This window comes from Mastigoproctus giganteus, chromosome 5 (genome assembly GCF_048544385.1).
Source record: "Mastigoproctus giganteus isolate SK-2022 chromosome 5, ASM4854438v1, whole genome shotgun sequence".
NCBI classification, from domain to species: domain Eukaryota; kingdom Metazoa; phylum Arthropoda; class Arachnida; order Uropygi; family Thelyphonidae; genus Mastigoproctus; species Mastigoproctus giganteus.
Window position 1 is genome coordinate 78,663,736 of NC_143579.1, and position 26,016 is coordinate 78,689,751.

Below are 26,016 nucleotides of genomic sequence, written 5' to 3' on the forward strand. Positions count from 1 at the left end.
CTTATGTGTAATAGTTGTTTTTCAAATGAGGCTATGAAACCATCAAGACTTTTAGATCACTTAAAATGGAAACATGCTGATAAAGTTTGTAAACAACACTGGTATGACTTAACATTTTAGCACCATAAATAAATAGTTTTTAGCATTTCATACAATTCTGTTTCCTGTGCCTGCCAAATACGGAGGATGCAGAAAGGTCAGGGAATGACCACCGCATATCCTTGGAGCAATATGGCCTTAGTTGCTAATGCTCCTAAAATATATAGAAATATATAAAAACATATAGAATATTTTAAAAAATTAAAACAAAATTTTGAGCAATGTAACACTGTTACTTCCTTATTTAAGAACACACAAACAAATGACGATGGATTGATTGCATCTTATACCAGTGATAATTTCCCCAGTGATAAAGAAAATTTCCCTCTCCCCTGCCGCCACCACCACCTCTTTGCTCACTTCCATCTTTCAGTAAAACACATTATTTTGGAATGCCCTCATTTCAGAAATTCAGATTATTGTTCTTCCATAGTTTTAATCAGAATGCACCTACCCTTCAAATCTAGAAGAACTGTATAATTTCATTCAGCAAATCTGATTTGATTAACAAATCTAACTAAACATGAGTTACATTAAGAAACCTAGAATGACACATCTTGGCCTTTGTTGACCTTATGCTTTCAAACCCTTAAGACAGCAACAGTCAAGGAAATTTGGATTGTCTTGACAAGTCTGGATGAAGTCTTCACATGATGACACTCTTTGTTGCTTCTGCTTGCCCATGAGGCTGTATGGCACAAATTTTGTATAGACCTTCCTTTTCCCAAAATTTTCATGCAGAATTTGACAAATTTTCTACTTATTCATATCCAGCTCATTAGCCATCATCCTGAGGGTCCTGTGATGATCACATTTATCTTGAACTGCTTATACCATTCAAACACACTGGTATGACTTAACATTTTATCACCATAAATAAATAGTTTTTAGCATTTCATACAATTCTGTTTCCTGTGCCTGCCAAATACGGAGGATGCAGAAAGGTCAGGGAATGACCACCGCATATCCTTGGAGCAATATGGCCTTAGTTGCTAATGCTCCTGAAAACCAAATAACAAACAAACAAACAAACAAATAATTCTGTTTAAGATTTTCCCAGAAATTCAGTTTAAAGCAAAATTCAATATTTGTTTGCTCTTCCATTCCAAAATGGTGAAATGGAACATCTACTAATGAAACTGGCTGTTACTTGCAACCTGTCAGCCTACTGGTCAACTGGCGCCTCTGTAACCAGGTGGGCAGGAGCAGCAGTGTAAAGCACACGCTTCTTGATTAGACCGGGGTTCAAGCCCGTGACCACCAAATACGGAGGATGTGGAAAGGTCAGGGAATAACCACCGCATATCCCCTGAGCAATATGGCCTTAGTTGCTAATGCTCCTAAAAACCAAATAACAAACAAACTGGACAACTCTGTATTTATGTTCAAACTTCCTCCAACAGATGGTAGCACTCTGTGTTACTATCTGTTGACATACCACTTCTGTTTATTTTAAAACTCGTCGAACATGACTGCAACAGCACCAACCAGGGGACTTTAATGTCACATCTTGTATAGCATAAAGAGATTTTAGAATGCTTGTACACAAATGTCTAGATTTATTTTAATTTTGAGAATTGTTTGGCTGTTAGAAATGTCTTGACACACTACATACAGGTTCTATATAGTAATTACTGGTTATGCATGAGGTAAAAGCTGCTATATAGGGATTTTTGAAAGGTCTTGTCAATCTTTCCAAGAATATTATACTGAGCAGAGTGATGAAAAAAGTTCATATGGACTTCAGTTGGGAAATGTTTCTCTTCTGAATTATAGTCCATTTTCTTTCTTTTCATAGAGTGAAGGTATTGCTCCTCAAGCAGCAGTACACAATAGATTGGCAAACTTCAAAAATTCAGGAGTGTTTTGAATTGTTTGACTACCATCCAAGATTGTTTTCTGAGGACTTGTGTGTTGCAAACTGGTGTAGTGTAAAAAAAAAAAATCCTTGCAGTGCTGTATGAAGAAAGCCAAGGGATTTAAATCAGAGTGTGCAGGCCATGCAGTGGGTCTACCAATCCATTGGCCAGGATAGTTGTAGAGAAATTCTCGAGCAGTGGGTCTAAAATGAGATGCCCCATCATGCATGAACCACTTGATGGTATGGTTCCATGAAATGCCTGTAATTTTGACAGTTGACTACATCTACTTTCATTCTATTAAAAAGGAAAACAAGCTGTAACTTAGAAAGGAAGTGTTTCTATATCCATATGTACTTTTTTCATCAATTTTTCTCAACAGATGCTCCCAAAGTTAGATTGAGACTCTTAAAAAAACAGCTATATATCCATTTAAGTAAATGATAACACTAGCCACCAAAAAATATTTTTTGTCATACCTCCACAAAAAAGATGTGATTCTGAAAGAAATAAACACACTGATTCTGAAAAAGTCTCTGTCATGTCTGTAATAAAAGATGTGCCAATGCATGTTAAAATAAAGGGATATATATGTATAATTCAAGTTTGTAATACAAGTGTAAAAAAAGATTATATGTTTGGAGGATAGATTTACAACTCTGAGAACATGTCATGATCAGTTAATACTTGGAAAACCTTGGCACAGCCTACAAAAATCCTCACCAAAAATGCTGTGTGCTCTCTTCAAATTGTAAATTATTGCATCGGAATTTAAAACCTGAGAACCATAGGTAGAAGTCTGATTATGTTTATCACAAGGAAACCAAGGCCAGAATCAGTTGCTAAAATTAAGAGAATTAGCTTATATCTGTTGAAATAAATCAGTATGTCATACACTACTGGCTAGATTATGCGAAATTGGCATATTTTTGTAAAACATGACTCCCTCAGTATTTAATAACTGTAACGTTCATGTGAAATTATCATGGTGATTTTCGAAATCTACACATAAAAATTGGTTAAAAACAGCATTTAAGTTCTTGGAGGTAAAAATCGTGTTGGCTAGTGTAATTACAAAAGATAAAGCATTTATTATATTTGAATAATCAGATAATAGATACTTCATAATGCAAATTTATTTGATTTATAATGTACTTCATAATTACATTTGGAGATTAAAATTTGTTTAGATTTTAAAATTAATTCTTCATGCATGCAATTCAGTGGATCATATTTTTGACTTCTCTAGGTTAATAGGAAAATTGATTTTATTTATTGTTATAGAGGCATTGAAGCATTTAAGGTATGCTTCATTTTATGCAAATTTTCTATTAGGATAATTAAACATTGCATAATATGTTTAATTTCAGTATACATAATGGCAATTCTTTTCTTTCTAGTTGTATGCAGTTTGTACTTCTGTGACCATGTTAATCACTTTTCTTTCAGTTTCCAAATGCCTTTGAGTTCAATGAACATTTCCTTATAACCATCCTTGATCACTTGTATAGCTGCTTATTTGGAACATTCCTTTTCAACTATGAATTGCAAAGATTTAAGGAGGTAGGTGACAACATTTTAAAAACAGTTTTATCCACAGTCATTTCAGTTGAAGGAGTTCCTGAAGTTTTACTTATAACTATGGTTTCTCTTTGTATGCAGCTTTCTTCATCCCAGGAATTCCCTGGGTGAAGGAGCTGATTTCTGGGAAATCCTGAAAATGGTGGTATATTTTAAGGGCACAAAAGGTGATATTGTTGTACACGTTGGCACTAATGATATTAAGAGTAGGAGACCGGCGGAATTACTTAACAAGTACAGGTGACTGTTGAAAAAAAAAGCTGTGAATTAGAGTTGAATTTGAAAGTGTCTGCAATTCTGCCCAGACACAATAGGAGGGAGTATATGATGAGAGCCTTGTCGATCAATTTGGCCCTGGAAAGATTGTGCAAGGCTCAAGGGATAGAATTTTTTTCAGCCTAGTCTGTACTTGTTAACAGGAGAGACTGCTTCTACAGGGGTGGGATACACTTAAATAGAAAGGGTGCAAGAATATTTGCTGATGCTGTCGAGGCAGTGTTAGGTGGGGTTGGAAAACTGCTAGCTTGGGGGTTACAAGGATTAATAGATTAACAGTAGCCACTGGCAGAGGTGAAATTGATTCTTGCACTGCTTCTATTGGAATGAGCAGCAGAGTGGAAAACAAGATGCACGGTATTTCAGAGACTGCTGGGAGACATACACAACCCAAGTAAACACATGGGTTGTGTTAGGGTAGCTAAGAATAGGAACAGGTGCATGTATACTTGCGTGTACACCAATGCTAGGAGTTTGGTAAATAAATTTGATGAATTTGAGGTGTTGGTCAAACATCAAAGGCAAATATTGTTGGGATATATCAGAGACGTGGTGTCACACAGATAAAAGGAATGGAAAACTGGAATTTGGGAAGTACAATGTGTACAGGAAAGATAGACAGGATAGGAAGGGAGGAGGGGTTATGCTATTAGTTAAGAAACACATAAAATCCAAGGAAGTGAAGCCAGTCGACATTGCTGGACATGCAGTGTCAAGTAAGTTTGGTGTGACATAAGCATTGGGAGATCAAAATTGAGAATAGGAGTGTATTATAGGCCTAATGACTCTGAGTATAATAAGAAACTGTACAGGGAAATAGTGGGCCAGTAAATCAGAGAGGCTTATAATGGGGGATTTTAATTTCCCAGATATTGACTGGAATTTATGGGTTGGTCACTCACACATTAGCAAGGCTTTTGTGGATTTATTGGATGATTGTTTTCTACATCAGCATGTTCGGGAGGCAACTAGAGGGAGTAATACTCTTGATCTGATTATCAGTAGTGATTCTTCATGCATTAAGAATCTGCAGATAAAGGAACCACTAGGTGGCAGTGATCACAATGTGCTGAAGGGATTTACTCGAAGAGGTAACTACCATCAGGGGTAAAGGGAAGGGTTTTTGCTTTCGTAAAGGTGACTACGATGGTCTGAGACAGTATTTAAATCCTATACTGTGGGACCAAGTGATGATGTTACCAACAGCAAATTAAAAATGGGAAGCATTCAAAGAATTTATCTTGGAAGATACTAGGCTTTACATACCAACTAAGAAATATTGTTAAAGGTTTAGGCCTAAAATGGATGTCAGGTGAACTAATGAGACATATGGCAGAGAAGAAAAATGCATGGGATACATATAAATTAATGGGTGACATGGAAGCCTATGATAGATATAAGCTGGTCTGTAACCAAGTCACAAAGGAGATTAGGCAGGCAAAGGCAGATTATGAGAAATCTTTGGCAAAGGATGCAAAGGAAAACAACAAAGAGTTCTTTACCTATGTAAACTCTAGAAGGAAAGGGATGAATCAGATTGGTCCACTGGATTTTGATGGATCAACTGTTGATGATCCTGCTCAGGTGGCTAACAAACTAAATGAGTATTTAGTTTGTTAGCATCTACATGAGAGGGCGCTGACTCCTTAAAAATTACAGCTGTGAATTACAGGCTCCGAAAAAGCAGTAAGTGTTTGCCTTTTTATTTACATAATTGTTATTTTATATCGTACTTTATACGTAGTCTTATAGTTATGCTGGTTATTTTTATTTTAATTTAGATAAAGAGTTTTTGTGCATTACAACTTAATATGTGTAAAACCGTTATTTCATTCGAATCTTGCAGACATTGTTTTTGTATAGAGTGGTAGGGAATTCAAATTTTTAATCGAGGTAACTAGGTAGCTCTAACGTATAATTATATAGCGTAATACACATCACTGTTTCTATTAGATAGATAGCATTGACATATAATTAATTAAATTTATTGATCTTATTAATTTAAAATATCATGCCTCAAACTAGAGCAGCAAAGCAACGGGCACAAAGTGGCAGAAGTGCTGTGACTCGGGGGAGAACTGAGGGGGGTGATTCTCCAACGCATCACAGCCTAAAAAAATGTGCAACTTGTGAAATGTTTTCCGAACTCTCTGGAACAGAACATGATATTGCCATGGGGGATGTCTTTGTGTGTGCACGTGATGTAATTATAGACCTGTCAGTTTAACCTCTGTTCCAGGAAAATTAATGGAGACACTGGTTAAAGAAGCACTGCAGGATCATCTAGACAAGACTTCAGTTATAGTCGGACACAGCATGGTTTTGTTAAGGGAAAGTCTTGCCTGACCAATTTGATTGGATACTAAGATGCAGTCACAAAAGAACTGGATGCAGGGAATAACTTTGATATTATATATTTGGATCTTAGAAAGGCTTTTGATACTGCTGCACATGGAAGACTGCTGCACAAATTGGAGCAGTGTGGCACTGGAGGCAAATTGCTGCTATGGATAAAGGGATGGTTGAGTGGCAGAAGACAGAGAGTGGTAATCAATGGACACTGCTCAACGTGGACTAATGTTATTAGAGGAGTCCCTCAGGGTTCAGTGTTGGGTCCATTGCTGTTTTCTGTATTTATAAATGATATTGATGATGGTATATCAAGCTTAATTTCCAAGTTTGCAGACGATACGAAGGTTGGCAGGGTTGTTAAGAACACTAATGACAGTATGCTACTGCAACAGGATCTAGAAAAGTTGAGCAGATGGGCTGAGAGGTGGCAAATGAAGTTTAACATTGACAAATGTAAAGTAGTACATATAGGAGGCAGTAACCCCAGAGTAACATATCAACTCTATGGTACTACACTGACAGTGGTAGAGAACGAAAAGGACCTGGGGGTAATTGTGCAGGCAGATATGAATTTTCTGAGCAGTGCAGATGGTCTGCAAGAGTAACTCATGGTGTCTTGTCAATGATATACAGGAATTTTCCTAGCAGGGATAAGGAGGTGATTATCCCCTTGTATAAGGCAATGGTCAGGCCATACCTCGAGTACTGTGTACAGGTCTGGTGGCCTCATTTTAAGAAAGATGTAGAGCTGTTGGAAAGAGTACAGAGAAGGACGAGATTAGTGGCACAAAGGGTTGCTCTTACGAAGAAAGGCTTAAGTTTTGCAAATTATAGTGTCTGGAGATTAGGCACCTGCGAGGTGATCTGATTGAGGTGTATAAAGCCTTGAATGGTTTGAGCATGCTCAATGCTGATGGGATTCTTCTTTCCTCTTGCTTAGAATAATCAGCTGAGAGGGCATAAATTCAAATTGAGGAAAGATAAATGTAAGATAGATATGTGGAAGTATGCCTTTAGCCAGGGGGTAATTGGTTGGTGGAACAGACTTCCATCCTTTGTTGTAGAAGTTGATAGCCTAAATAAATTTAAGGCTGAGCTGGACAGGTATTTGGAATGAACAGAGGGGTGAAATGGGAATTTTTTTATTTTTTGGCTGATGCTTCATAAGCTTGCTTTCTTGCATCATATGCCTCTGCTAATGCTATTAAGAGAATGGTAAATTTTTTATTGTTCAGTAACAAGATATCCTTTTAGAATTAGGAAAATTAATTACTTATACCTAGATTACCATGTATACATTGTGATACTTGAATTGTGTTCACCCTCAGTGGTTGTTATTTATTATTTATTGAACATAATTTTTATCGTGCTTATTCATCAGCAAAGGACAGATAAGAGGCTAAAATATATTCCTTTAATTATAATTAAAGGAATATATTATTTTTATTTGAAATATTTTTTAAAAAAATTAGTTTTTTAAAATATATATCTTAAAATATTTAAAGTGTCAATCAAAATTTTTAAAATAATTCCTTAAAAAAACAATCTATACAAGGGGGTATCAAAGGTTTGTACACTTACCTAGAAATAATAGCCCTAGAAAGAACCTTACCTTGAAATAAAAGCCCTAGAAACTTTAATCCTTTTCTATATACTCCATGTATGGTAATGTTTCTCCCATCTATGGATCAGTTGTTTAATGCCTTGATCATAGAAGTCTGCACTTTTTTTTGCCTGAAACCACAATTCCACTTCATTGATGACTTCCTGAGACGAATCAAAGCGGCGTCCACGCAATGGTTTCTTCATTTCTCGAAACAAGAAGTCTGATGGTGCTAGGTCAGGAGAATAAGGTGGGTGCTCCACTAGTTCGAAGCTGGAATTTGGCAACAAAGTTGGTAGTGGCAATGGCTGTGTGACCCAGTGCATTGTCTGACAGAAGACAGACACCTTTGGTTGACATTCCACACCTTTTCACCTTAAAAGCATCGCTAAACTTTTTCAAAAGATTTCTGTAGTATTCTCTAGTAAGTTTGGAACTATGAGGTAGGTAATCCATCAGGATAGCTCCTTTTCTGTCCAAAACACAGACAATATCACCTTTTTCACAGATGGAATCACCTTTTGCCTTTTTGGGAGGTGGCGAAGAGGTGTGCTTCCGCTGCTTTGATATGTCTTTAGTCTCCAGATTATACTGGTACACCCAGCATTCCTCATTTGTCACATACTGATCAAAAAAAGTTCTCAACCCAACAGTTGGCAAGAACATTGTATTAGACATTGCTTCTGCAAAGGCGTCAGCAATCTTGGAACCCATTGTGTGGAGACCTTAGAAATATGCAGATGGTCATATAAAATGCTGTGGGCAAACCCATAACTAATTCCCACTGCATTTGTGATGAAATGAATTGTCACACGCCTGTCACAGAGCACCAGCTGCTCATCCTTTGCAACCATCTCACTGTCTGTGGATGTTGATCGCCTTCCTTCTCTTGGCTCATTCATCAAAGACACTTGTACGACCACGCTGGAACTCCTGTTTCCACTTTTTTACAGTGTCATAGGATAGACAATACTGCCCATAGGTAAGCGTTGCTTACGGGCGGCAGTTCGAGAGGGCGGCAAAATATTTTTCGATATTGTTTTTGTGAATTATTTTCGTGGGTTTAGTATTCTGCATTTAGGACGGCAAATTATATTTTGCTTACTGGCTGCACAGTAACGTGTGCTACTGTTCTGACATTGCTGTACGATATAAGTAAAATGAAAGCCAGCCGTTTGCTGCCAGGCATAAGAAAACCTTAAGAAAACTCAGGATTTACCTGCGTAATGCAAAATTAGCCAGATAATTGCCAGAGAAAATGTTTCAGCCCTAAATTTGGAGGTATTATTGTATCCCGAGATATTTCGTGCAGTTCCAAAAAGTTTTTAAAACTAAAAACGAGATATCTCGGGATAATCCATGAAGGGGTTAAAGTATGCGATGAAGTTGCCAGTGCCGATTCTGCAACTGCAGAGAAATTTTGTGATGTGTTGTAAAAAATTATTGATGAAGGCGGCTATTCAACACAGCAAATTTTTAACCATGACGAGACTGCTCTGTATTGGAAAAAAATGTCGGATCACACATACGTTGCCAAAGAGGGAAAGACAATGCCTGGTTTCAAGGCTTCAAAATATAGGGCAATGTTCTTGCTTGGGACTAATGCAGCAGGAGATTACAGATTGAAGCCACTGCTTGTGTACCATTCGGGAAATCCTTGTCCAACCAGAGAGTATGGATAATACACTGGTGTGCAAACTTAAGGACCAACACTATTTATGGAGGATGCGGAAAGGTCAAGGAATGACTACCGCATATCCCCGGAGCAATATGGCAATATGGCCAAACCAACACTATTTCTAAAGGTTACAATCAAAAAATCAAACAAAGCAACCTGTGATGATTTGCATAACTGTGACCATTCAGTAGAAAGCTGTTGCACATTCAAAAATTTGAATCGTGATTAGAGGGTTCACATAAACAGATAAAAGTTGCAGTTCAGCAGTTATTTGCAAATTACCGAATGGTGAGCACAATTGTTACAGATGTTTGATTGGTTTCATACAGTGCTACAGACAACGAAATGGCCAGTAGACAGCATCTGGATGACTTTACCTGGGTCGAATAATTGTGAAGCTCGAGGAAGGTTGAAGTGCGAGGAGTGTGGCCGCAGAATTCGGTATTGCCCGTAGCATCATCTCACGTGCATGGTTGGCCTTCAGAACGACAGGTACAGCTGTTCAAAGGACCAGTGGTGGTCGTCCACGAAAAAAAGCTCAATGATGACCGCTATATACTCCTACAGGCCAAGAGGGACTGACACCAGACAGTAGGATCCATTGCAAACCAGCTGCACAGGATGCAGGATATTGCGGTTTACTGTGGCCATGAAACTCCACAAAGGTGGACTGTTTGCCTGACGGCCAGTACACTTTGTCCCTTTAACACTTGCCTATCGGAGACACCGTTTACAGTGGTGCATCGAATACAAGGACTGGACAGCAGCTCAGCGATTCTGGACATCAGCTAATCTGGCGAGAGATTGGCACACAGTATCACCCTGAAAACATCACTGAACGGGATCGATGTGGTGGTTGAGGTATTAGCATTAGCATTAGTAGAGGCATATGATGCAAGAAAGCAAGCTTATTCAGCATCAGCCAAAAAAAAAAAAAAAAAAACCCTCTCCCATTTCACCCCTCCGTTCGTTCGAAATACCTGTCCAGTTGAGCTTTAAATTTGTTTAGGCTATCAACTTCAACAACAAGTGATGGAAGTCGGTTCCACCAACCAACCACCCGCTGGCCAAAGGCAAATTTCCGCACATCTATCCGACATCCGTCCTTCCTCAATTTGAATTTATGCCCTCTGAGGTGATTATTCTGAGAAAGATGAAGAATCCCATTGGCATTGAGCATGCTCAAACCATTCAAAGCCTTATACACCTCTATCAGATCACCTCGCCGGTGCCTAGTCTCCAGACTCTGTAATTTGTAAAACTTAAGCCTTTCTTCGTAAGAGCAACCCTTTGTTCCATTTACTAATCTTGTTGCCCTTCTCTGTACCCGTTCCAGCAGCTCTACATCCTTCTTGAAATGAGGCCTCCAGACCTGTATACAGTACTCAAGATGTGGCCTAACCATTGCCTTATACAAGGGAATAATCACCTCCTTATCCCTGCTAGAAAAATTCCTGTATATCATTGACAAGACACCATGAGCTACTCTTGCAGCTCGTCTGCACTGCTCAGAGAACTTCATATCTGCCTGCACAATTACCCCCAGGTCCTTTTCATTCTCCACCACTGTCAGTGTAGTACCGCAGAGTTGATACATTGCTCTGGGGTTACTGTTACCCATATGTAGTACTTTACATTTGTCAATGTTAAACTTCATTTGCCACCTCTCAGCCCATCTGTTCAACCTTTCCAGATCCTGTTGCAGCAGCATAGCGTCAGTAGTGTCCTTAACGACCCTGCCAACCTTTGTATCATCTGCAAACTTAGACATTAAACTTGATATCCCATCATCAATATCATTCATAAACACCGAAAACAACAATGGACCCAACACTGAACCTTGAGGAACTCCACTAATAACATTAGTCCACGTTGAGCAGTGTCCATTGATTACCACTCTCTGTCTTCTGCCACTCAACCATCCCCTTATCCATAGCAGCAATTTGCCTCCAATGCCACACTGCTCCAATTTGTGCAGCAGTCTTCCATGTGCAACAGTATCAAAAGCCTTTCTAAGATCCAAATATATAATATCAAAGTTATTCCCTGCATCCAGTTCTTTTGTGACTACATCATAGTATCCAATCAAATTGGTCAGGCAAGACCTGCCCTTAACAAAACCATGCTGCGTCTGAGCTATAACTGAATTCTTGTCTAGATGATCCTGCAGTGCTTCTTTAACCAGTGCCTCCATTAATTTACCTGGAACAGAAGTTAAACTAACAGGTCTATAATTACTTGTGTCAGCCTTTGATCCTCCTTTGTGAATTGAGGTTACATTTGCACATCTCCAGTCTATGGGTACCTCCCCTGAGTCCAAAGAAGCTCTCATAATTATGGCTAGGGGTTTGCATACTTCCTTTGCTGCCTCCTTTAATATAACTGGATAGATCCCATCCACCCCAGGTGCCTTTTTTATGTTTATCCTCAACAATCTCTCCTCCACTTTCCTCTCAGTTATTACAAAATCATCCATCTCACTGCCAATGTTTACTTTACCTACATCATTCTCCTTCCTGAATAACTCCTCATGCGTGAATGTAGATGCAAAATACTCGTTTAGATTGTTAGCCACCTGAGCAGGATCCTCAACTGTTGAACCATCAATATCCAGTGGACCAATCTGATTCATCCCTTTCCTTCTCGAGTTCAAGTATGTAAAGAACTCCTTTCTGTTTTTCTTTGCATCCTTTGCCAAGGATTTTTCGTAGTCTGCCTTTGCCTGCCTAATCTCCTTTGTGACTTGGTTACAGACCAACTTATATCTATCATAGGCTTCCATGTCACCCATTAATTTGTATGTATCCCATGCATTTTTCTTCTCTGCCACATGTCTCATTAGTCCATCTGACAACCATTTAGGCCTAAACCTTGAACAATATTTCTTAGTTGGTATGTAAAGCCTGGTAGCCACCAAGATTAGTTCCTTGAATGCTTCCCATTTTGAGTTTGCTGTTGGTAACATCATCAGTTGGTCCCACTGTATAGAATTTAAATACTGTCTCAGACCATCATAGTCGCCTTTACGAAAACAAAAACCCTTCCCTTTAACTCTGATGGTAGTTACCTCCTTGAGTAAATCCCACTTCAACACACTGTGATCACTGCCACCTAGTGGTTCATTTATCTGCAGGTTCTTAATGCATGAAGAATCACTACTGATAATCAGATCAAGAGTATTGCTCCCTCTTGTTGCCTCACGAACATGCTGATGTAGAAAACAATCATCCAATAAATCCACAAAAGCCTTGCTAGTGTGCGAGTGACCAACCCACAAATTCCAGTCAATATCTGGGAAATTAAGATCCCCCATTATAAGACTCTCTGATTTACTGGCCCACTCTATTTCCCTGTACAATATATTATTATACTCATCAGAGTCATTAGGCCTATATTTTAGTCATTAGGCCTATAGACGAGAACACCTACATTAGGTGTTCTCGTCTGGGGAGGCGTCATCTTGGATGGACGTACACAACTCCAGATACTGGAAGGCAGTACTGTAACTGGTGCATGCTACTGTGCTGAGGTAACCCTTCCCCATGTGCATCTGTTCTGAGGTGCCATTGGCCCCAAGTTCGTGTTTATGGATGGTAATGCGCTCTATCGCACTGCAGCTGTTGACATGCTTTTGGAAAGTGAGAACATTGTTCGTATGGACTGGCCTGCCCATTCCGCCGATCTAAATCCCATCGAACATATATGGGACGCTCTGGGGGAAAACCTAGCGGCATGACCACACCCACCAGAAAATGTTCACCAGCTGAAGATGGTGCTGACAGAGGAATGGACGATGTTACTGCAAGAACTTATCAACAACATTGTTCTAAGTATGGACAGGTGGTGCAAAAATAAAGTCCCTCCCTCTGTACTGTTTTGTTTCTGTTGTTGTGTTGGTGTTGTTTCCTTCATCATTTCTGTACCTCACAAGGTTCCTTTGGTATGCTTTTCCCATATCCAGGCCACTCCTATGAGAAGCTATGGGTGAAAACCTGACTGGTCCTTAAATTTTACATACCAGTGTGGTATCTCTCTTTGAGAATTGGTTTAAATGCTGCTTCATTCCCGAGGCTGAAAAATATTGTAAAGACAACGGCATTCCTTTCAAGATTTTACTTCTATTAGATAATGTCCATGGACATCATATGCACCTAGATGATTTCAATTCGAACCTGAGAGTTATATTTCTACTGCCAAACATGACTTCACTCATCCAACCTATGGATCAGGGTGTTATTTCGAATTTCAAAGCATACTACGTACATTTGCTCAGGCATTGTCTGCAGTGGATGGTGAGAAAATTTTGACGTTAAGAGACTTGGAAATCTTACAATATTTACCATGCCATCTTAAACATTAATAAGGTCTGGGCAGAAATTACTAAAAGTTGTTTAAATGGTGTATGGAAGAAAATATGCCCATGGAAATTAAAAGGCTTTGAAGGATTTGAAAAAGATGAATTATATGAAGAGGTTACAGATAAGATTGTAAAGCTTGCAGAGCTACTTCAGTTGGAGGTTGATGCCAAAGACGTGGAGGAGTTAATAGAGGAAAAAGAGGAGTTATCTAACAAAGAACTTATTGATTTGCAAAGAGCAATAGTGAAAGAAGAAAATGCTGATGAGATGCAGCATGAACCAAATGAGGAGCCGAGACATTTCACCACCAGAGAGATGGCAGTGGCATTTCACATGAAATTGCATCGGCAATGGCAAAGTTTGAGAACATGGAACCTGACAGCAAATGATTCTTAAAAGTTAACAGAGGCGAATGATACGCTTGCTTGCAACAAAGAAATCTATGATGAAAATAAGAAAGACACCATCCAGCCAACCATTAATATGTTCTTTCGTAAGGTTGAGTGGCCGATTCTAAATCTCCTCAGTGGTGTACTTATTAGCTGAAGATGTTGATTCTGGCAATGATGCTTGAGAGGTAAACACTTGCTGATGTTATGCCTGGCTCCTCTCTTTTTTTTTGTAATTTTATAATTTTGAAATGTTTTCGTAATTGCACACTTTTGTATCATTTCCTGCACAAGATAAAAAAAATTGAATAAATAATTCTATTTACATGCTCATTGAATATTTATTTTTTCACTTTGACAAAATTCAGCAAGCATAGTTGCGAATACTACATAAGCATTTAGGAAAATTCCGACTTATGTAGAGTTTCACGGAACGCAACCCTCATGTAAGTCGGGGAGTGGCCGTATTGTTATAACTTTCCAGGAGGGATGCCTTCAAGTCAGTTCCCTTGCTGCTATTGCCATCTAAAATCTGTGAAAAGAGAATGTTGCACTTTTATATTTTCTGAATTTTCTGACATTTTGATTTATTACATAAAATAAAATTACATTTGGTGCCAAATTTCATATAAAAATTCATACAGTTATATAAAAAAAATTGTAACTTTACTTTTGGACACCAGTGCACCTGTCTTTCAAGGGCTGCCTCTGCCTGGAATTATCCACATGATTGAAATATCATAGGCAATATGCTACATTTTTCTAGTTTAGTCACGTCTTGCAGTTTAATTGGTGAAATCAGCATAAAAATTCACTGTGAGGAGCCATATACATGCAGCAAACTTGCTACTTAAATAATTAAGGAATAGTTAAATATTTTCATTTACACACACTATATTGGATAATTGTTCTGTCGTTTTAGATATTTGTTATATTGTAACAATCATTTAATTGTACAGGTTGCCTAAATTCTTGGGTGGGGAGGGAATCTATTAGCACTTCTTTGTCACAACTACTTTTTATCCATTTTTTTATAACCATCATTAAAATAAATGAAAATTAAATATTTCAGGAAAAGAGATGCTTAGTTTCTTTTTGCATTTCTCAAACTTTAAAAATTCCATGGGGAAAATTTTTTATTTCTTTGTGGTGTATTCCTGTATAATAATTAAATTCCTTCAAAGATAATCAATTTCCCACTGTTCTGATTAAAATAATTTTAATTTGGTGTTCTGATACACAACACACATACACACACCGACCATCACTAATCCGGCCACCGGTAATCCAGTTCCACCGCTAATTCGGACATAATTTCTGTGGACGTAATTTCAAATTTCCTGGGTCGGCACACAGACCTGCTGCTACTGTTTTGGTGGCATCATCAGTTGTTGGCACAAACTTGTAAACACTGGCAAGCCATTCCCACTTGTTTTTCTGCATTTATTATTATAACCTGCTCACATTTAGCCCCAGCCATGGTTCCAATGTTTAAAGGAAGTGCCTCTTGTGGTGTGAAGTGCAAACACTGTACACCTGAAAAAACTCGACAGCAGTGTGTCTGTGAGAAGTTTTTAACTCTTCTTAATTATAAATTCCAGCAATTTCTTTCAGTTCCTCTTATTATAGTAATTTTCTTTTAGCCATTCCTTTTTATATATATATATTTTTTTTTACTTGTACAAACTTCCGGAAAAACAACACAAAATGATGGATAATACAGCGTGCTGATGAACTTGTTTTCACAAAATCTCTAACAATACTGACAACCTTATTGCGACGTTTGAGAGTTTATTTTATCGTAATGTGATTCGTTTACTGCACGCCGCGCGTGCAGTAAATGAATCACAAATGACCTTTGTATGTATGCTGTAATACCATCACACACATGTGCCTGACATGGCTTCTCAAAATTTAATCTACTGGGCCATGTCGGCTACATATATGCGACATACAAAAGACTTTTTTTTTTTTGATATTTTAAGCGAAAAAGCGACAACACTGATATTACAATATTTATTTTAGAATTACTAATCAAATTATTTGCTAAATATTTTTTGCCCCTGGGGAATTTTTTTCTTAAACTAGCTTGGCAGTCAACGTGTTAAAGGTAGGATGAGGTGGTTAGCTGTTGGGTAAACTATATGTGCTAAAATAACTACTGGTGATCCGACAAAGTCACTAATCCGGCATCCTACAAGTCCCAATGCTGCTGGATTAATGACAGTCGACCTGTATATATATATATATATATATATATATATATATATATTTTTTTTTTTTTTATTTATATATATTTTTGTTTTATTTATTTATTATTATTATTTTTTTTCATATTCCTTAGGATGTAAAAAACCGAACAGTGTCTTTGTGGTCATTCATTAACAGCAATAAAGAAGACTTTAAAAATCCCATGCATACTCCCTCCTCTCAAAATCATGCATTATTTCCAGTTGCTAGCATGAGATGGTTGACTCTTTGGAAAAGATATTATTGCAGGTGGAATCCACGTATGAGGCCACAAGTAAGATATGAAATTCATTAAACAATTCAATTCAAAATTTTGGTTTGTGAATAAAAGAGTACGGTACTTGAACCCTTTACCGATAGTTCCAAAAAATTCCAACAAAATCAAAAACGGTTGCATTTGAAGCTTGGGTAGCAATTTGAAACTGGCATTCTGTGTTTCACCAGTTCCACCATAAAGGTGTCTGAAATACAAATTGGGTTTAAACCAGTTTGTTTATAAATTATTCATGACTTGAGAACATGTTTATTTGATATTCAGAATTCTTTTGATTGCACTGTTTTAATAATTTTATTGCAGCTGAAAAATATTTTTCCCACAGCTTATGTAGTGCAATCACTTATATGGTGATAATTCATATACTTGTTTGCTTTTAACATGAGATGTCCTCAGCTTATAGTGCTCTGGACTTGCATTACTATGTTGGCACCGATGATATTGTTTGTCATGTCAGTTTCACTTTTATTATATTTTGGTTTTCAAAATTGTGAACTGTATTATTTTCATTAAACTAATATAAAAAAATATAAACAGAACTTATTCTGTTTATATTTTATCCTGTAGGCCAGAGGAATTTACATCTAATCATTTTAACAAGAATACAATCATTAACTATATTTAGCAGTCATGTAGCAATGTTGTTATTATGTTTTTAAATATAAGATTTTGTTCTGTGCACTGCTTGACCAAAATGCCTATTTTTTTATTATTTACAATTTGGCATACATTGGTAAGATAATTAATTTCCCACTGTTCTGATTAAAAAAAACTGTAATTTGAATTTGGTGTTCTGATATATATATATATCAGAACACCAAAAGGATATTAGTAAATTGGACATAATTGCAGATAACAATATTTGTCTCTTAAGTGGAACAGCAACTATATAGTCAAACTTTGTCTTCAGTGGGATCAAAGATATCCCTGTAATCAAAATAAAAAGCTGGATCTGAACTCCATTGAAAATCTGTGGGACTCGTTATATCATATATATGGGTGTGCAGCCTATCACTGTCATCACCAAAGTAACTAGAGGAATTGTTGCTGTAATGGTGTCTTGCAGTTTCATTGGATACCTTTCAGCCACTAGTTGAAACTGCACATTTAATTTGGGTACATGGGAGTTCTTTGAGATGCACTCTCAGTTTTTAATATTTTGGATGGGCAGTGTAATATTCTTGGCTTAGTACCCAAAATCCACCTTAGTGAGATTTCACATAATTCGCAAATGGGTGCCATCGAGGGGGTGCCGCTAAATTTCTCTTAATTGGCTTAATTTCTAAATTATTTTAGGAACGTTGCTTCAACACTACCCTTTTCTTTAACCCCCCCCCCCATATTTTTCTGTTATTGTTATTTTATTTGTTTCAGTTCATTTTCATGCTACTGGCAATATTTTATTTTATTTAGCTTATTATACACAACATGTAGTGGATTGTGCTTGCCTGCTGTAACTGATGTTAGCTTTTCCTATTATTTTTCTTATTTATTTTAATATATAATTTTTATTTCTCTATTTAATTTTTGGATTAATTTGATCATATATGGAGAGAGAGAGAGAGAGAGAGAGAGAGAGAGAGAGAGAGAGAGAGAGAGAGAGAGAGAGAGAGAGAGTGTTGGATCTAACAGGTAGAAAATTGAGTAGGGGTGCCACAAAAAAAAATAAACTACTTAAGGGTGCCATTATTAAAAAAAAAAGTTGAAACCACTGAGTTAGATGAACACTAAAGAACTCCCACAGAAAGGACATGGTTTTAGCAGGTATGGCACATTACACCACCTTGCTGAAACCAATAATCATATTCGATCATACTTGAGGAGTGAAATGAACTGGGCCAGTATACGCTGAGTGATCACTGAATTATGACCAACCCTCTGAAACCTCAATGTGACCCGTTGACCATGTGAGGTACAAGAGTGCAGAGTTAGTCGACCTGTGTAGCATAGATAAGGTGTCAGTGGTTCAGTAGGTAGTAAAATTCCGAGCACGATGGGCAAAAGGAAGGATTTATCGGACTTTGATAAAGCACAGATTGTGGGTGCGTAACGAGCTGGTGCCTTGATTTCCCAAACGGCTGAACTGGTGTGGGGTGTTCGAGAGCTGCCATAGTTAAAGTGTACCAGGACTGGTGTCAAAATGGTCAAACAATGACCCGACGGCAAAACTGCAAAGGCCAGTGACGTGTTGATGTTAGAGGTGAGCACCGGGTCTGATGACTTGTACAGGCACAGCACTGTTGAAGAGTTGGCTACCCAATACAACGTGGGCCAACCCAAAACAATATCTGGCATGTATGGGCTATACCAGCAGACGACCCCTACGGCATCCTCTCCTAACCAAGGTTCATCGGTGTAAAAGATTTGTCTGATGCAAAAAGCATGCAAGTTGGGCATTAGAAGACTGGAAGAAGGTGTGCTGGTCAGATGAGTCACGTTATTTACTCCACACCATGGATGGTTGTGTACTGATTTGGTGTCAACCGTATGAGGCTCTTGATACACCGTGCATGGTATCGAAAGTGCAGGCCAGTGGAGGAGGTTGTATGGTATGGGGCATGTTTCACTGACAGGAACTTGAAACCCTGGTGCATGTGGAACAATGTATCAGTGGTCTCCGCTATCATCAACTGCTTACTGGCTGTGTACACCCCGCTATGTTATATATTTTCCCGAATGGCGATGGCGTCTTCCAAGATGACAATGTGCCGAGCTATCGGGCACTTGTGCAGGCACCTACATAGCCAGGTGGGAAGGAGCAGCGGTGTGTAGCACACGCTTCTTGATTAGACCGGGGTTCGAGCCCGTCACCACCAAATACGGAGGATGCGGAAAGGTCAGGGAATGACCACCGCACATCCCGGAGCAATATGGCCTTAGTTGCTAATGCTCCTAAAAACCAAATAACAAACAACAACAAACTTGTTGTGCAGGAATGGTTTGTGGAACACAGTTCTGACTTCCGGCATATTGATTGGCATCCAAACTGATTCTGATATCAATCCCATAGACAACTTGTGGAACGCTATGGAAAGGCACATTAGACGTCTGGATACACCAATCACCTCCATACCTGCATTGCTAACCGCATTACACACAGCTTGGTTGGCCCTACCTCCCGAACGCTTCCAACATCTTGTTGAATTGATACCACGTTGGATAGCTGCTGTACTGAGGGCAAAAGGAGGACTTGAGAAGCATTAGGTAGGTGGTTCTAATTCAGTGATCACTCAGTGTATACTGCACCATTCACTGTAGTCTCAAAGAAAATAGGTCCTGCCACCATATCCTAATTTTTTTTTTTTTTTTTTTTTGACGGCAAGGGCTTTTTGTAGAACACGTTTTTCAGTGGATCAAATCCTCGTGTTTTGGATGTTCATTTATCCACTGAGATGGTATGTGAACAGCCAAAACACAAGGATGAGATTTCTTCATGAATAAAACTGGATCAAGCTTATCTATTCCATATTTGCTAGTGAATATCTGAAACTGCCTACAGTAGAGCAGAGTAGGCATTTTCCTTAATCCCACTTCTTCAGCTCCTGGACCAAGTAAATGTGATATGGTCAGTAGTGTAACTGTTTCACAGCCTGGTGCATGCTTCCATATGACAATTATGATTGCACTGCAAGTTTCTTGAGACTTTTTTTTTTATTTATTATGATCTCCATAACTTTTCCATTACTTCATTCACTTTAATATTATTGGTCAAAACAGATGGTTTTCCATGCTGTTTCTTGTCACAAACACTTCTACTTTCATGAAAGTTGTCCAGCAGTGTTGTTGCCATCTTGTTAAACTCTTTGGCTATCTGTGCTTATAAGCAAGTTGCAGAATACTGTTTGATTATGAATATGTTTTGGCCATGCAGAAATATCTTAAGCCCGTCATAAAAAGTACTAATGTTATCAAATGTGGGCACATTACACTTCCATCAGCAACTGTTATGCATAACTCTTCTGGTACCATTTTTTGCAAAATAGCAAGAAACAGTATTATCACACAAATGTACAGCCACCTGAATTTTGAATCGCATAACTTCTCAGTTACTCTGTATTATAGATACTACAGTGTGATTCAAAAAACATGCAGCCCATAGTACATTTTCAGCTTTATTTCAATTATTATTAAATATAATATAGCAATTGCAATAAATGTTGAAAAGTGTTTTCCCAAATGTAAGTGTAAATCTTTTCACTCTTATCACTTTTCTTTGAGACTTAAAATAGTTTTCTCCTCAAAGATCTTAACTTTTTGAACAGTTATCATCGATATTTCTGATTTGATATTTAACCATACCAATATGTGAAGGATGTTAGTGTATATCACTCCTTTTAACTAGTCCAATAGATAAAAATTTGAAATTCATGGCTATCCAATTATGAACATATGCTGTGTCTGGAAAACGGTGTGCTGCCAACACCTTCATTGTAAACTAACTATTGGTTAGTGACTGAAAGCTAATGTATAAATAACAACCGTTGTACTTCGGAGGATGGTCAGTGCTATTACTGTAGTCGTCAGAATTAAATTCCATCAAATTGTCAATGATAACTTAGCCTTTGCAATTTAGAGTGCATGAATTTTGAAACACCCTGTAGCTGCCAGGGTGATTCAAAATTATTACAAGTGTAGATTGAAAATTATATGACTATATCTATTAATCATTTCTGGTATCCGTGTTCTTGTAATTAGTTTTGTTCTCAAACGTTGACAATCTGAATGCCTTTTACAGTGGCCCAGTCACATTTCAAAGATGTGCACATTCCATTTTCTGAGAGAATTTTTAGTGCAACAGCTAAGGCAATTTTCACTTCCATACTGCTTGCGAATTTTTGTTCTCAAAGATTTATTTTTTCCACTTGTGAAAAGCTTAAAAATCGTATAAATAACAACCGTTGTACTTCGGAGGATGGTCAGTGCTATTACTGTAGTCGTCAGAATTAAATTCCATCAAATTGTCAATGATAACTTAGCCTTTGCAATTTAGAGTGCATGAATTTTGAAACACCCTGTAGCTGCCAGGGTGATTCAAATTTATTACAAGTGTAGATTGAAAATTATATGACTATATCTATTAATCATTTCTGGTATCCGTGTTCTTGTAATTAGTTTTGTTCTCAAACGTTGACAATCTGAATGCCTTTTACAGTGGCCCAGTCACATTTCAAAGATGTGCACATTCCATTTTCTGAGAGAATTTTTAGTGCAACAGCTAAGGCAATTTTCACTTCCATACTGCTTGCGAATTTTTGTTCTCAAAGATTTATTTTTTCCACTTGTGAAAAGCTTAAAAATCGCAGGATTCAGGTTTGGATGTTCTAAAGGCTTTCTGCCAATGTGATAATGGACTATGGGGTGGGTATTCTAAATGTTCTGCCAATGTTCAGAAGGGCATCATGTGCCACTTAGTTATCAATTCTTGTTTCAATATTGAAAGTGAAACCACTGTTTCTCCTTCACTTTGGCTCTTTTTTTTTTTGAATAACCTCATCACAATCCTCTGCCCCTTCTGCAGGGCAGAAGGGGCAGAGGATTGTGATGGATATTTCATGGATTCTAATGGATATTTTCAGATTGGTGTAAAGTCAGAAGTGGGGTCCCCCAAGGATTGGTTCTTGGACCACTGTTGTTTCTGATTTTCATAAATGACATCAGCAATGGGATAGAAGGCTTCTTGTCAAAATTTGCTAACAGTGAAACATTGATAAACACTTTAATGATCAGTGCAAAGCAATGCTCCTTCGGGATGACTTGAACAAACGACAAGAATGGCCAGAAAATTGGCAGCTATGTTTAATTTAGCAAAATGCAAGGTCTTACACTTGAGGAATAGCAACCCCAAAATAAATTATACACTTGGTGAGGTTGAATTTAAAACAGTAGAGGAGGATATAGAAATAGGGCAGATATGAAGTTTTTTGAGCAGTGTAAACAGGCAGCCAGGAAAGCCCATGGTGTCCTTTCAGTAATTTATCAAACATTATCCTGTACAGATATGGAGGTTATCATCCCACTGTAAAAGGCAATTGTAAGACCATATTTGGAATACTGTGTTCAAGTATGGAGACCTCATCTGAACAAAGACATTGAGCTTCTTGAAAGGGTCCAAAGATCAGCAATTCGAATGGTGAGATCATCAAGAGGACTACTGTATGAGAAAAGACTATGTGGCTACACAGCTTGGCATCCAGGCATCTCGGAGGTAACCTGATTGTAGTTTATAAGGCTCTGAGAGGGATAAGTAAAATGAATGGACGTGGAATTTTCACTATTATAGAGATTCCAGAACTAGGAGGCATAAATTCAAATTACAAGGGAAGAGATTTAGACTAGATTGTAGGTTCTTTTTGCCAGCAAGTTGTTGATTGCTGGAACAGGCTGCCTTCACAGGTAATTGAGGCTGACAATCTGAATAAATTCAAAGGTCAACTGGATAGTTATGTGAGGAGGAAAGCAAATAATTTGTATTTTCTTATCTTCTCTCTCTCTCTCTCTCTCTCTCTCTCTCTCTCTCTCGATGCAATTACTCATGTCCAAGTGCTGTCCATTTCTTCATATTATATGGCCATGTAGGTAGCTCTAAGCATTGTCACTTTCCCCAATCTTAAAACTAAAATGTCACAAAATGTAGTTTCAAGGTGACTTCCAAAAAGTATCTATTCTTAGCAGTATTTAATTTTTGCGTATAGCTTTCTTATGATGTTTTAGGCATCATTCTTAGTGTTTAACAATATTATTACAACCCATTTAATATCAAATAAATTTTATATTAGTTTTTTTGTATGTAATTACAGTCAGTCCTCGTATAGCATGATAGTTGTGTTCCTAGAAACCCTCATGCAATGCAAAATCGTACAATATAAACAACAGGCCCTATGGGAAAAATAGGGTTAGGTGCCAACCACCCAAGATTGAACACACATTTGTAACCAAAACATTACCAAACACAATAAATAATCGTAATAAAATGCGTAAATATTTTATTACGATTATTTATTGTGTTTGGTTATAAAGTCGTAATAAAATACTGTATTGCTAATGATTTTGCTGCTATCGTAAGCAGACTTGTTCTTTGTTTGATTTTCTATCCAAACAGATGACAGCTGTTCCATCTCTTCCAATTCTTTGTGCCAGGTGGGAAGGAACACCAGTGTGTAGTACACGCTTCTTGATTAGACCGGGGTTCGAGCCCGTCACCACCAAATACGGAGGATGCGGAAAGGTCAGGGAATGACCACCGCACATCCCCAGAGCAATATGGCCTTAGTTGCTAATGCTCCTAAAAACCAAATAACAACAATAACAACAATCCAATTCTTTGTGTATTGATCTAATGGATTTTAATTACACTTTGAGTTGTTCCTGCTATGAAAGTTGTTTTTATTTTCTCTGCATTCTTTCTAATTCTCGGCATTGCCTCATTTAGGCCTGTAGCACGTGCAATATCATATGGTCTTTCATTTCACTCAAAGCGTTTCACAATTTCATATTTTTTCCTCTATCGACAGAGGCAGACTGGCCATAAACCTTGCCTGGGAAACCCCGGTGGGCCGGAGGCCAGTGTGATTTTGGCCATAAACGCTAATATGATGCCACGACAAATTTTCCCGGGTAAGAATTTTTGATCCAGTCCACCTCTGTCTATCGGTATTGCTTTTCTTTTTCTCTCTGAATATGTAGTGTCTTCACCAGGATGCTTCCTTTTCACACCAAGTATTTTACTCATTTTTAGGGAATAAAGCACAATTACAAAATGAAGAGGCACGCTTGATACACATAAACAAAGCTGCACGCATGTAGCAATTGAATAAACAACACCGTAAAGGCAGACTAACACTATTAACACCTCACTATCTCACATTTTACTAAAGCACATTTCTGGGGTTTACTACCATAAAACAATAAAAACAATTTCCAGTTACGTTTCTGCTAGTGGAATCTGTTATAAACTGGTAGTAAACTCGATCTAATTGCATTTGCGATAATACTGATAGCTGGAATTGTCTGTTTTTACATTATTATGGTGAAATGTGGTTCCCCTTCACTGATATAAAAAACATAAATACATTTTCAGAATCTTTTCTTCGTTCCTATCGTGTTGCATTCGGTTGGGGTGATTCCGCATTCGACTGCCATTTCTTGTAAACACAAAGGCGAATTGTGAATAAGCCAATTCGGTTCGTGTTATATACGATATCGTTCCCCTATTTATAAATCATGTATGATCGAATTTGTGTAGTGTAAACATGTGTTATATGAGGACTGACTGTATTTGTTGTTTTTTTATGTAGTTATTTATTATATAATATCTTAGTAAATTACACCCTAGTTTACCCATAAATTTAACTACATAAGTAATGTAACAGCATCGTTTGATTTTATTTCATATTGTGGCCACCTTCACAATGAGATACCAGGTATTGCACTACTTTATGCTTTGTGCATTTAGTCTTAAAAAAAGTAATTATTTATTAAAAAATTAAATCCTGTTTTGAAAAATGCATAATTAAGGGTTATGAACTATTCTTGCAGCCTGCTGCCTGCAGGAACCCACGTGGCCCATGTTCTTTAGCATTGTAACTTTTGGCCTCTAGCCAAATTAGGTTGGAAAATCCTATTCTACCTCTATTTATGTATTGCTTCATTCAGTTTTATCAACTTCTGGATCTGAATTCCAGAAAAATTCTTCAATTTCAGTTTTTACAAGCCCAAAAAGCAAGGAACTGGATGCAAAAAATAATTTTGATATCATATATTGTATTTTAGGAAAGCTTTTGATACTGTTGCATATGGAAGACTACTGTAGAATTTGGAGTAGTATGTGTTAAGGGAAAGTTGCTGCTATGGATAAAGGGATGGTTGAGTTTTTCTTTTCTTTTTTTTATGAAAACCCCAAACACGAAAAGTATCAAAACCTATAGTACTTAGTACCGTGCATGGGTTGAAGAAGCAGTATGGTGGGGGGATGCCAGAAACTTTGCTCTAGAGACTAAATATGGATTTCACCACTTCAAGCCTCCAATAAACAAAGTAGTGGTATTGCACCGGTTGATGAGAGTCATCTGCCACCTAATGAATGGGAGAAGACAGAGAATTGTAATCAATGAACACTGCTCTTCGTGGACTAATGTTATTAGTGGAGTCCCCCAGGGTTCGATGTTGGGCCCATTGTTGTTTTCTGTATTTATCAATGATATTGATGAAGGTATATCGGGCTTGATGCCCACGTTTGCAGATGATACGAAGGTTGGTAAGGTTGTTAATGGCAACAGGATCTAGAAAAGTTGAGCAGAT

The 26,016-nt window shown here is 37.7% G+C and overlaps 1 protein-coding gene across 1 annotated transcript in view; it reads left to right on the plus strand.

The window, feature by feature from the left end:
* The window catches only part of mtm (phosphatidylinositol-3-phosphate phosphatase), a 211,435-nt gene that overhangs the window by 183,736 nt on the left and 1,683 nt on the right, over positions 1–26,016 (plus strand). Inside the window, exons 12-13 of the mRNA XM_090373306.1 lie at positions 3,408–3,521; positions 16,540–16,719. Coding sequence (XP_090229432.1) covers positions 3,408–3,521; positions 16,540–16,719 — 294 coding nt within the window. The remainder of the gene's footprint in view (positions 1–3,407; positions 3,522–16,539; positions 16,720–26,016) is intronic.